Source organism: Juglans microcarpa x Juglans regia, chromosome 1D (assembly GCF_004785595.1).
Source record: "Juglans microcarpa x Juglans regia isolate MS1-56 chromosome 1D, Jm3101_v1.0, whole genome shotgun sequence".
Lineage (NCBI taxonomy): Eukaryota > Viridiplantae > Streptophyta > Magnoliopsida > Fagales > Juglandaceae > Juglans > Juglans microcarpa x Juglans regia.
In genome coordinates, this window is record NC_054594.1 from 18,067,272 (window position 1) to 18,080,214 (window position 12,943).

A 12,943-nucleotide genomic window follows, 5' to 3' on the forward strand; every position below is an offset into this window, starting at 1 on the left:
GGCGGGGGGGCGGTATCATCCAATTTTTTTTTATATAAATATATATTTATATATAATATTTATTATTTTTACTATATATAAAAATATAAATATGTATTAAATAGAATTTTTACTTAATATTTTGTGTAAGTTGTAGTGTAGTAGGGTGACTCTTTTATAGATTGTCATGACAATACAAATCTCACACTTGAACTATGTGAGACTCTTGTATTACACTACAACTTACACAAAATATACACTAGCAAATTTAAATTTAAAATTTGAGTCCAAAAATGTGTTTTTGATCACTTTTGGACTCCCGATGTCGGGGCGGGATACCCGGCCCATGGGATGCAGGGGTGAAAATCCCACCTCCGGTCCATGCGGGACGGGGAAGGGGCTATCCCGCATTGTATGGTACGGGTAACACTCCTATCTAGTCCACTCAAAATGATGGAACAAGTGTGCTTTGGAGCCATGGAGGTGCGAACAAACTGCAATAGGTAACGATGCGTGTGCCTCGCTGTTGGGTTTGTGACCTTGGTTGTGTTAAAAGATGGAATTAAGGGCTGGGAATCTAGTAGGGCTACTCATGTGAGGTGGTTGTGGACGAAAGATGATAGATCATAGCTTGTTATGAACCTCAATGAATTGATAAGCAGAAATGTAAAGTAGATGACTATAGGAAAGGAAATAGGCTGTAACTTTATTCACTGAAATTCATAAATCCATACATTCATCACTCCAGGAATTTATTCGAGGTAATTCCCAAACCTCCCAAGAAAGTTCTAGAGAATACAATTCAAAATGATTCCCTTTTTCTCTCTCTGACTATTTATATGGATATACACTATTTCACTAACAACCCTTTAACAGATTCTACCAAGTCTGACACTCCCAGCTACAAGACGCGTGGGATAGACTAACAACCAACAAAGTAAAATGCACCGCTTCAATAGCCAACAAGAGTAAAACGCACAACTTAGAATAAGTAAAACTCATAGCATAACAAGAGTAAAGCGAATAGCTTCAACACAAGTAACACAGATCAAACGATGCTGTATGAAACTTCACTTTAACGACCCTGTTTGGACTCCTGAAATTGTCACCCCTTCCTTCATTAGTTGTCTTCAACCTTTATTCCTCTTCCTGTCAACCCAAGTCATAACACCCTTTCCCCCTTCAAAGGACCTTGCCCACAAGATGTGGGTAAAGCTCTTGGAGTTTCCATAACTTCTCCTAACTATTGTCCTCAGAAGGTGCGCCCACACATTTCACTAAAACCTCCATTATAGCTCGGTTCCCCTGGCAGCTCAAATGCTGATCAATTACTGCCTCCGGCTCGGGAAGGAAAGATCCATTTTTATCCACTGGAGGGAGTGTCGATAAGGCTTGGATTTGGCCTCCAAGCTTTCTTTTGAGGCATGAGACGTGGAACAACGGGTGAACCCTTGCTGAGGAAGGAAGATCCAAGCGGTATGCCACAATCCCCATTTTTTGAAGTACTTGGAAGGGACCATAGAATTTCAGAGAGAGCTTCATGTTGTGACGCATAGCTACAGATTTCTGGCTGTACGACTGCAAACGTAAGTACACCTAGTCTCCCTTCTCGAATGATCTCTCTGTCCTATTTTGATCTGCATAAAACTTCATACGGCTTTGGGCCCATTCAAGATTTTCCTTCAGCAATACTTTTCACTTGTTCTCTTGATCTTAGTAGGTTGTCCACAACATCGGTAGTGGAGGTTCTTGGCACATAAGATAGCAGCTTTGGTGGCGGATACCCATAGAGGGCTTCGAAATGTGAGATCTTTGATGCCGTATGATATGAACTGTTATGACTCCATTTTGCTAAACTCGACCACTTACTACACTCCTTTGGTTTGACCCCTGTATAACAGTGTAAGTAGCCCTTTAGGAACTTGTTGAGTGACTCTGTCTGCCCATCAAATTGTGGATGGTAGGCAGAGCTAAAAAATAGATGGAGTGAGGACCCTTAGAGTGAAAATAGAAGCTTCCAAAATGAGCTAAAAAACATTGAGTCTCTGTCAGATACAATTGTTTTGGGAAAACCATGCAGTTTGAAAACTCTATCCATGAATGCTTGTGCCACTACTGAAGCCGTGTATGGGTGGGTTAACGACATAAAGTGGCTATATTTGGTATAATGATCCACAACCATGTATATAACATCAAACCCATGTGATCTTGGCAATCCCTCAACAAAGTCTAGAGAGATATCTGTTCAGGTGTTCAGGCCTGAGTTGGAATTGAAAGGCATTGTGGAGGTTTGTTTGATAATCGAATTACTGATTTGCTTTGAATATCCATGCTGCAGGGTTTTCACCAGCAAAATGAGGGGAATCGAACCTTATTTCCCTGTGCAGAAGCCTCCTTTCGTCATGTACTTCAAGTTCATGGTCCTGATGTTACTCCCTATTGGCGACAACATTTTGGTTACCCACTAGTGTGCACAACATATCAGGCATCCGATCCAGGCGTTCCTTGATCTCTTGAATATTTTCTTCATGGGTTTCCACCTGACGTTGAAGATGGTCTTGCTGCTGCTTGAATCTTGTTCCAACGGCCGTGGTGGATCGTTGGGCTCTTGATACCAATTTGTTATGAGCCTCAGTGAATTGATAAGCAGAAATGTAAAGTAGATGACTATCAAAAAGGAAATGGGCTGTAACTTTATTCACTGAAATTCATAAATCCATACATTCATCACTCCAGGAATTCATTCGAGATAATCCCAAACCTCCCAAGAAAGTTCCAAAGAATACAATTCAGAATGATTCTATTTCTCCCTCTGACTATTTATATGGACATACTATTTCACTAACAACCCTTTAACAGATTCTACTAAGTCTGACACTCCCAACTACAAGACGCGTGGGATAGACTAACAACCAACAAAGTAAAACACACCGCTTCGATAGCCAGCAAAAATAAAATGCACAACTTCGAATAAGTAGAACACACAGCATAACAAAAGTAAAATGCATAGCTTCAACGCAAGTAACACAGATCAAACAATGCCATATGATACTTCACTTTAACAACCCCGTTTGGACTCCTGAAATTGTCACCCATTCCTTCATTCGTTTTCTTCAACTTTTATTCCTCTTCCTGCCAACCTAGTTCATAATCACGAGAGCTCGTAAGCTTGTGAAAGAGGAATCGGAGGTCAAAAACCATCGCGCGCCAATGCAGAATTCAAATCCACACACCATCAATCACTAAGCAATGACGTAACATGCAAGATTACCTCTTGCGTGATACGAGCCCATAATAATCGCCTAGGGTATTAGTTTCCTCCAAAGTAAGGATTGACCAAGAGCCTTAACGATCCGCGATCTAACAAGGATCAAAGTAAATTGCGCCCTGAGGCAAGCCTCCACCATCGTGCGACCAACTCGCATAAATAGAGGTCAAAAGATACACTATAGGTAACTTCTGAATTCCATTCACTTGAAATATTCTCCAGAATACATATTGACTTAGGCGTAAGAGGTATGCTTAGACACACTTAGCCCCTTTTACTTTTTTATTACAGTTTACTAGAAATCGTTAGCTGAGCTGCAAGACATGTCCGCAATAATGATCTTCAAATTTAGTTTTCAAATGAAGTGCTCAACTTCGATTATAATTTGTTGCTAATATTGTCATGAAAATATTAATATTAATATATTTTTTTTTCTATACTCCATAGTCCATACCAGGATTTGACCACCATCCCACTCGGCTGATGTGGCGTACACAGTAACACTCGCCAGGTGAGTTAAACAAATTTAATTTTAAGAAAAATGCTCAATGCAACCGGCTCATGCAACCAAATTGTAACCGCCACATCAGTTTAATAAAACGGTGTGTTTCATTTAAGAGAGAACTATCAACCGAAGGAACAAATGGACTCAAGTGAAACGGTGTGTTTCACTGGCAAAGACTAAGACCAAAACGAAAATGGTGTGTTTTACTTTTCCTTTCCTTTTCCCTTTCTCCCTTCTCTCTGCGTCCGTCCCCTTCTCCCTAACCCTAACATGAAGCTCACACACGAAGAAAACACACGAAGGCAGATTTGTTGGAGACACGGACACCCACACGAAACGGAAGGAAGTGATTTTGTGAAACTGGGCAATCAATCAAGGCCTTGAGGTAACCTTCCCGATTTTTTCAATTTCGACTTCGCAACAAATTTCATTTGTGAAACTGGGCAATCAATCAAGTCCTTGAGGTAACCTCCCCGATTTTGATTTTGATTTCAATTATAAATAACATTTCGATTTCACGAGTCCTGGACTAGAAATTTACAATAATATAGCAACAACATGAGAAATTTTGGTCTGTCAGATTTGAGAAGATATCTTGATGGAGATTTAAATAGTTGTATTAACTGTTAGCTGAAAGAGTGAAAATTTGAAATCTGTTGCACATCCATTTGTTGAGTGCTCTATTGCTGGTTGTTTTGCTGGTTGTTGAGACAAAATTTGAAATCTGCTGCACATCCATTTGTTGAGTGCTCTATTGCTAGTTGTTTTTGCTCGTTGTTGAGACATACGTGGTCCATAAAAATGAAAAAGAAAAGACTAAATAAATGCAGTTCAAGTTAATAATATAGAAACATGATTTAACTGAACCAACAATGAAAGCTCAAACAACCATGTATTGGACACGTTCATATATTTGGTAAGCAAAGATACATTAAACTATATCTTAATTATATGTGACAAGCCATATCCTATATGTTTCTGGCAAGCAAAAAGAATCTTGCTTTGTAGTTTCATCACATAAGGAACTATATTTTGAATTTCTATTCATTCTTATGCATGAAGTTAATTGGCTCTAGCCGTCTTTTGCATCATGGTTTTTCTTGCATCTAATTGCACCAAGTTAATTGCATTTTCTTATTGGCGGATTAGTAATATAATTTAACGTATCTCAAAATGAAATCTGTTCTTGCTTGTCGTGACCTTTTTGTTTGCTGTTGAGTTTTATTTTTTTGGTTGTATTTGGGCATTTGAAAGGGAGATTTGCGTGTGGGTGTCTTGTCGTGACCATTTTGTTTGCTATAAGTTACAAAGATTAAGAAAAAGTGACATATAGTTCATTTTTTGGTGAAAATTAATCCAGTTTGTTTGAAGCGATATAAGAAAAAGAATGGATTGTAGAACGTCTATTTCTTCAAAATCTTTTGGTTGTATTTTTTTTTTTATTGAATTTGTTCGATGGTATTACCGGATTCCTTCTCACCAGTTTGATATGGAAGTGGCACCCCATTAAATATTATGAAGATCATACTTACTTTTAACCACCTGTCATTATATTGATTGAATCTGCATTCTGTTTTTGGAATGTCCAAAGTGGGAATAACAGGATGACTAATTAGATTTTTTTATGACTTATGAGAAAGGTGTCTCAAACTTATTAAAGTTTAGATTGCTTAAAGATTTATTTACTAGGACCTTTTATATCATTAAGCTAAAAAATTTTAGATTGCTTGTGGCCAGCAATTTTTAGGTTTACATATTTCCATTAGTATAAAAACATACTAATATGATTAATCTGGAATAATTATTACTTTTGAATACTTCCCATGCACTTAGGTTGCACCTCTCTGCACTTTTAATAAAATTTTTGCATTAACTATCTAAACATAGTTGGGAATTTGTTATTTACTCCTCAGAAATGAAACAAAGCCTATCTAGATTATTGTTATGTCATAAGTCAGTACTCTGTCCTTCAGAAAATACATATTTGAAATCACTGGATCGAAGTAAGTAGGCAAAAGGTGTTGTCCTATTCGAATTAGCTAATGTCTTGCTTTAGCTAGATTTGAACTTGAATGTTTTCAATGGGAATTCAATAAAGCTAATATTTAGCTGCTTCGCCCAATAGAATATGTTAATGGGTGAAGCAATAGCAAATATATTTGTTGCATCTCACAGTTTGGGAAAGATCCTTGCATCTCACAACGAGAATTCAATAAAGCTAATGTCTTGCTTTATACACAGTACTATATTTGTTTTTTCCTTCCCAATGAAAGATCCTTGATGTTAGTAGTTTGGGAAAACTTTGTCTCATATTTTGACTGTTTGAGCTTTCATTGCTGGTTGTTGAGTGCTCTATTACTACACACGCATTTGTTGAATGCTGTAAAGGTAATTACATGACTTCTAATGTAACGTGTTTAATAATTGATTAATATTACGTACATTTAACATTTTTTTTTATATATGTTTGCAAATATCAGGGATTACCATATTATAAGTATTTCAAGTAGGCAGATAGTGATCAACACATAGAGCCTGGATCTATAAGAAAGAAAAAAAATGAAATGTTAAGGAATGAGAAAGAGGTCGAGCAGAGACTCCGCAATATCAAGAAGAGGGAGATTGAGCTCCGTAAGATGGTGGATGAAATAAGGCGTTTACGCACACTACTCCGACTTTATTAGGCTTTTGTAGTTGTTGTGTCATGTTGCTTAGTAGTATTTAAGTGATTTTTGGAAGGCTGTATTGGGCTTTTATAGTTGTTGTGTCATAGTTTGTAAATCCCTCTACCAGATACTCTTGTAATTAGAAACCTGTGCAAAAATTAATGTGTCATGTTCTTTTTTTTTTTTTTTTGTAAATTATCAGGAACCAGTGCAAAAATCTATGTGACTCGTTCCTTTTTTTTGTGTAAATTATCAAGAATCTGTGCAAAAATCAATGTGACTCATGTTCCTTATTTTTTTTTTTTTTTTGTAAATTATCTGGAACCTGTGCAAAAATCAATGCGACTCATGTTCCTTTTTTTTTATTATTATTGTAAATTATCAGGAACCTGTGCAAAAATCAATGTGACTCATGTTGACTCTTGGAATGCCTAACAAAAATGAAAAAAACTCTTGAAATCATGGCTACTTGATTTATAAAGCTATCCATTAGAATATTATTAGCTCAAAAAATACAAATAATTAAATTAGAAAGCTATCCATCAAAATATTACATTCAATACAAAAAGCTATCCATCAGAAAATTACATGAGCAAGACAAGCTTATGCTTTTCACAACATGAGCAAGGTATTTCAAGATCCATTTGTCCACATATTTCCATTAGAATATTTTCACATATTTCCATCAACAAAAGAACTATTCATCATAATATTACATTCAGTGCATCCAATACATTGGACATCAGAATATTATGCAACCATCTCATTGCGCTGGTTGTGATCCATCCAACTCAAATTACATCTGTAGCAAATAATATTTAAATATTAATGTGATATTTATGTTACTACTTAAATATTCAAATATTAGTGAACGAACGCTTTGTTGACTCGGAATCACTGTTTCTCGGAGCTGGGTTCCACTTATGTCAAAAGCTGAGTTATCTGGAACAGACTGGTGATAAATACTCGTCAGGAAATGAGAGAATATTGTAATTCAAATTTATATATATAATTATTAATATACCTGCATGGCACCTGCTATGGACATATGTATCTTTGAAGGGCCAAATAAATTCCTGCAAGTATCTATGACTGGTGTATCTCGTCCATCTCGCTAATAATCAAGTAACAAATAACATTTTTTTTATTAGATTATATTTGCATTAATAAAATATAAAACAAACATGTTAATCTTTAAAATGTGCACTTGTTTACGTTTCCCCGTGCTTTCTTTATCTTCGCTTTAACCTTCCACATGTCTTTCTCCATCCTGGATGCTCTCCTCAGAGATAGGGGTCTGCCTTTTCCTCTCACAACATGTGGACTGAGTACTTGCTTTGAACTACCAGCTGTAGGTGTGTCCTTCGTCGTACAACTAACATTGGAACCCGTTAGTGTGATCGATGGGGGTTCTTGGTTGTCCATAGAATATAAGTCAATCATTGCATATAACTTTGCAGTTGCATCCTCAATATGATCTTTCGAACCCACTACATGAGTAATCATCTTATAGCAGATATTCAATAGACTTGAATATCTGTTAGCATCTGCCTGCTGATCCCCTGCGTCATAGTTGTTGTCAATTAACGTGTATCTCCTTTTGATGTCCTTTCGCCATCGATCTAAAATGTACCTATATGGCAATGATTTGATCCCGTTACACTTGAATACGGCCAAAAGGTGCCTACACAATATCCCTCTCATCTGAAATAACCCACAAGAACACTTTGCAGCTGCATCTTCCTCACTAAAGTCCACAGAATGTGTAACCAACTTAGCGAACTCTTCCACACAAGCTTCATCCTCCACCAGATAGGTCTTTACTACACCATCTATCTTAAGTAAAATTGGATCCAAATCGATGATGTGGGTAAGTTGCTGTTGAACTTCCCTGAATTTTGCATTCGTGTACAAATCTTGAAATCTCTTTTCAATTGGAGATCTAGATATGCATGGAATTGTGACATTGAATGAGTGGAAGTCCGCGCTATCTTCATTCTCAATTTTCTTTTTCAACGCATTATCAAACTGGTCTACAAACTCTTTTAGTTTGTCTTAGAATGCACATAACCATCAAAAAATACATTCATGCTCTCGCTCTGTTGGGTTGTACCATCCATACAATACAACCAAGTTTGAAATAACCATACAAAGGTCTCCGTATCCTCACTAAAAATCAACCATGCTCCCAACAAAATTGACTGGCCGTGGTGGTTTACACCAACAAATGGTGCAATGGGCATACCATATCTATTCGTCAAATATCTGGTGTCGAATGTGACCACATCACCAAAAAATTGATATGCTGCCCTACTACGGAAGTCTGCCTAAAAGACATTCTTTAACCTCCCGTCATCATCTAAATCCATCAATGCAAAGAATTCAGGATTTTTGTACTGCATCCTTAAAAAATACTCTCGAAATGCTCCAGCACCACCTTTCCCAAGTCGCAAATGCCTTACCTTGTCGATGTAATTACAACAATATTTTTCAAAAAACGGGAGGTTTTCGAATCCACTCGCGCCAACAACAAGACTGTCAAAGCTCTTATTCATTCGGATGCCAGCCAAGTCATTTGTATCTAGGACTCTTTTTACAGTCTCGCTAACTTCTCTATTACAACAAAAGAAGCGGGATTTCTGTGGACTGAGGCCGTGATTATGGATATTATGAACTGTTGTCAACTGCACATTTCCCTCAACTTTTAAGGCATTAATATTTGTCTTACATTCTGTCTTTCTTGTTGGACGTGGTTTGGTGAGATTCAACGATTTATTCTAGGCCTTCCCATCACGAGCACAAGCAAGAGTGACATATCTAACAATCCCATCGTCTGCCTTCTCACTCCTTTTTGTCATCATCCCAAACCCACATTTCTTGCCATATTCTTTATAATAACTCAATAATTCTGCAAAAGAATTAAATTTCATCCCCAACTTTGGAACCTCAATTTCATCACCACCATCTATTTGGACACACTCAGGTATCCCGACACTGCCATCCTCTTTACTTTCCTCATTGACTTTAGAGGAAGTACATGGCGCTTCAATTTCCCTACAATCGGGTGGGAGCTTGTAGTGATGAGATGAATCGGAGGTCTCATCTCATACTAAAAATGGTAACCAACATTCTGCTTAAAACACAGAAATGAAAGCAATTAAACTTCCAGAAAAATATAATGTTAAAAAAAAATACACAAACAGAGTTGCATCACCACCTAAATGTTGCTTGGATATTGGTTGCCATCTGGGTATGGCATAAAAGCTAGTGACCATGCAGGCATTAGTCTATGCCAACCGTGCATGTAATTTGAAAGGTTTAGAGTAGTTGAAGGATTTGAGCTAGATGGTGTAAGAGAAGATGAGTGTTCTTCTCATTTTTCCATGTTGACAATCCCAAGTAGAGCTATATATTGGCGCTTCAGTATAACAACCTATGTTATTCAATTCAAATTAGTTGTAAATACATCAAATATTAAAAATTAAATTGATTGATATGATGTTATCATATAATTCACATGATCTTATATATATATCAATAATGTAATTAATATAAAAATAAACAAATTTATAAGTAAAATGATTGATGAGCACAAAAAAATAAAAAATTATATTATAAGAAAATGAGTAATCATCACTTTTACAACTAAGTTTCAAATCTGGCTAAAGCAAGACATTAACTAATTAGAATAGGATAACACCTTTTGCCTACTTACTTTGATCCAATGATTTCAAATATGTATTTTCTGAAGGGCATAGTACTGACCTATGTCATAACAATAATCTAGACAGGCTTTGTTGCATTTCTGAGGAGTAAATAACAAATTCTCAACTATGTTTAGATAGTTAATGCAAATATTTTATTAAAAGTTCAAAGAGGTGCAACCTAAGTGCACGGGAAGTATTCAAAAGTAATAACTATTCCAGATTAATCATATTAGTATGTTTTTATACTAATGGAAATATGTAAACCTAAAAATAGTCGGCCACAAGCAATCTAAAATTTTTCAGTTTAATGATATAAAAGGTCCTGGTAAATAAATCTTTAAGCAATCTAAAATTTAATAAGTTTGAGACACCTTTCTCATAAGTCATAAAAAAATCTAATTAGTCATGCTGTTATTCCCACTTTGGACATTTCAAGAACAGAATGCAGATTCAATCAATATAATGACAGGTGCCTAAAAGTAAGTATGATTTTCATAATATTTAATGGGGTGCCACTTTCATATCAAACTGGTGAGAAGGAATCTGGTAATACCATTGAACAAATTCAATAAAAAAAATTACAACCAAAAGATTTTGAAGAAATAGACCTTCTACAATCCATTCCTTTTCTTCTGTCACTTCAAAAAAAAAAAAAAAAAACAAACTGGATTCATTTTCACTAGAAAATGAACTATCTGTCGCTTTTTCTCAATCTTTGCAACTTATAGCAAACAAAATGGTCACGACAAGACACCCACATGCAAATCTCCCATTCAAATGCCCAAATGTAACCAAAAAATAAAACTCAACAACAAAGAAAATGGCAGACATCCACATGAAAATGGGGGCTTGATGATTTCGATATTACTAAAGCTAGCCACGGAGACAACACGAAGCTACAAAAAATACAAGATTGATCTACCAGTTCTTCATGCTCACGATGAGATATACCTTCTTCTCTGTCAAACTGGTCGAACAGAGATGGACCACAAAAAATGGGTAAAACTGGCCAAACTAGTACCCTATGATTCGCACACGGAGACGACACAGTGAGGAGGGAAAAGAGCTATGATTCACACACAGGATACCCAAAAACGACGACGATGCAATGAGGAATAGAGCTGTTCTTCATGTTTTCTTTTACTGTATTGAAATGAATCTTCCTTCCAGTTTCTCGTATGCTTTTCTCTTTCTTTTTTTTCTCTTTTCTTTTTCCCGGATGTTGTGGCATAATTGCCCAAAGGTTGCATGAGCCGGTGGTATGTAGAAGAACTGTTTATTTTTTTCTCGTTATTTGTTTTTCATAACTCAATATGATTTCCTTTTTGACAAAAATTGGACGATAAATTCGTTAAATTAATCCCATCTACAGCTATGCAAATCTAAAACCATTAGATAGTGGTAATTTATGGAAGTAATTTAAACAAGTTTCTTAGCATATATCACCTACAAGCATAGGCTATTGCTCATTCAATAGGAATTCGATTCTTTCTAAAAAAATAAAAAAAAGGAAAAAGGGATGGAAAGAGTGGAAGAACAAAGAAACCTTGGAATTGACAAATAGCCAATCCATCCCCCTTAGTTATGTACCTAGCTCCTGTGTTATTTTTTATACACGTTATGGTAGCAGTTAAGAAAACAAACATGTAGGTTGTTGTAGAGAAGAAATGGAGGGAAGTGGGAGCAGTTTTGAGCAGGTTTACTTTTTTTAAGGCACATGGTCATGTGTTTACCCGAATAGGTAGTTGATCCTTTTTACATTCTATTTGTTTTTTTTTCATATCCTTTGTTTTGAGAGTTACTTTTGTTTCTTGATCCTTTCCTTGATTATTGCTTCTTGATCTGATTTGTTTTCTACTCTTTATGTTTCTTTTACAATCCGATTTCTTTGCAGTTCCATTTCTTGCCAGCAACTCCTTGTAGAGACCTGAATTGGCTCTTGTAGCATATTTCTAGTGTTTATCCAAAATTTTTTATGTGGATTGAGGAGATTAACGCTGAAGAGATAATACAACAACCAGTTTTAGAGCAAGTTAATGGAAGAGTGATGTCATGATCAAAGAGATTAATTTGCTTATGGATCGTTTTGGCGATTGCACTATTGTGGGAATATCATTAGGAATTGTATTTATCATAGCAGTGGGTTTATTGTAATAGATAATAGCTATAAAAAGTTGTAAAGATAATAGGGAATGTTTGATGTTTTAGTTGTGGTTGATCTTATGGTTGTTAGCTAAGTTTTGGACCATGAGACCAAATGATATGGCCTTGGTTGGTATAAAGATGATGTTTTATGTTATATGGAGTTATATGTTAAACAAATGGATCCATGTTCTTGTCTTTGATGTGCTGAAATTTGATGTAATTTCTATTGAATATAATGATAGTTAGTTTTCACTTGGTTAATTGTGGATGGAATAGACATGTATCTAATGAGAATTTTAGCAACATTCAAGTATAGAGATGGCCAAATGGTGCCACTGGTTTTTCCCATTGTCTAGACAAAGTGATCAAATTTTCAACTTATAAAATGACAAGACAAGAGTTGTTTAAATAACACTTTGAACAATACTTTCTTTACAAAAGTTGCATTCACATCATCCAACAAAAACTTCTTTACAAAAATTATTTCCACATCATCTAACAAAAGTTTTATTACAAAACAATGGTGTCACTATCTTTCTTTATATCCATGGTGTCACCGCCATGTCTAACAAAAGTTTTTACAAAATAATGGTGTCACTTTCTGTCTTTATATCCAGTGTCACTACCATGTCTAACAAAAGTTTTTTTACAACATAATGGGGTCACTGCCTTT

The 12,943-nt window shown here is 35.9% G+C and overlaps 1 protein-coding gene and 2 long non-coding RNA genes across 3 annotated transcripts; 1 reads left to right on the plus strand and 2 right to left on the minus strand.

The window, feature by feature from the left end:
* The first annotated feature begins 3,949 nt into the window (after positions 1-3,949).
* On the plus strand, positions 3,950-6,689 carry LOC121238098. Its single transcript, XR_005935086.1, has 2 exons — positions 3,950-4,216; positions 6,233-6,689. It is a non-coding gene; the product is annotated as an uncharacterized LOC121238098 (long non-coding RNA).
* Positions 6,690-7,265: 576 nt separating this feature from the next.
* LOC121236744 (protein FAR1-RELATED SEQUENCE 5-like) lies at positions 7,266-8,973 on the minus strand. The gene is made up of 4 exons (XM_041133218.1): positions 8,765-8,973; positions 8,664-8,683; positions 7,626-8,472; positions 7,266-7,532 (listed from the first exon to the last, which is right to left on the minus strand). Exons 1-4 carry the CDS (start codon positions 8,971-8,973, stop codon positions 7,505-7,507), a joined length of 1,104 nt encoding a protein of 367 aa, XP_040989152.1. The 3' UTR covers positions 7,266-7,504.
* A 511-nt stretch (positions 8,974-9,484) lies between these two features.
* LOC121238114 lies at positions 9,485-11,306 on the minus strand. Its single transcript, XR_005935089.1, has 3 exons — positions 11,077-11,306; positions 9,636-9,851; positions 9,485-9,548 (listed from the first exon to the last, which is right to left on the minus strand). It is a non-coding gene; the product is annotated as an uncharacterized LOC121238114 (long non-coding RNA).
* Between the last annotated feature and the right edge of the window lie 1,637 nt (positions 11,307-12,943).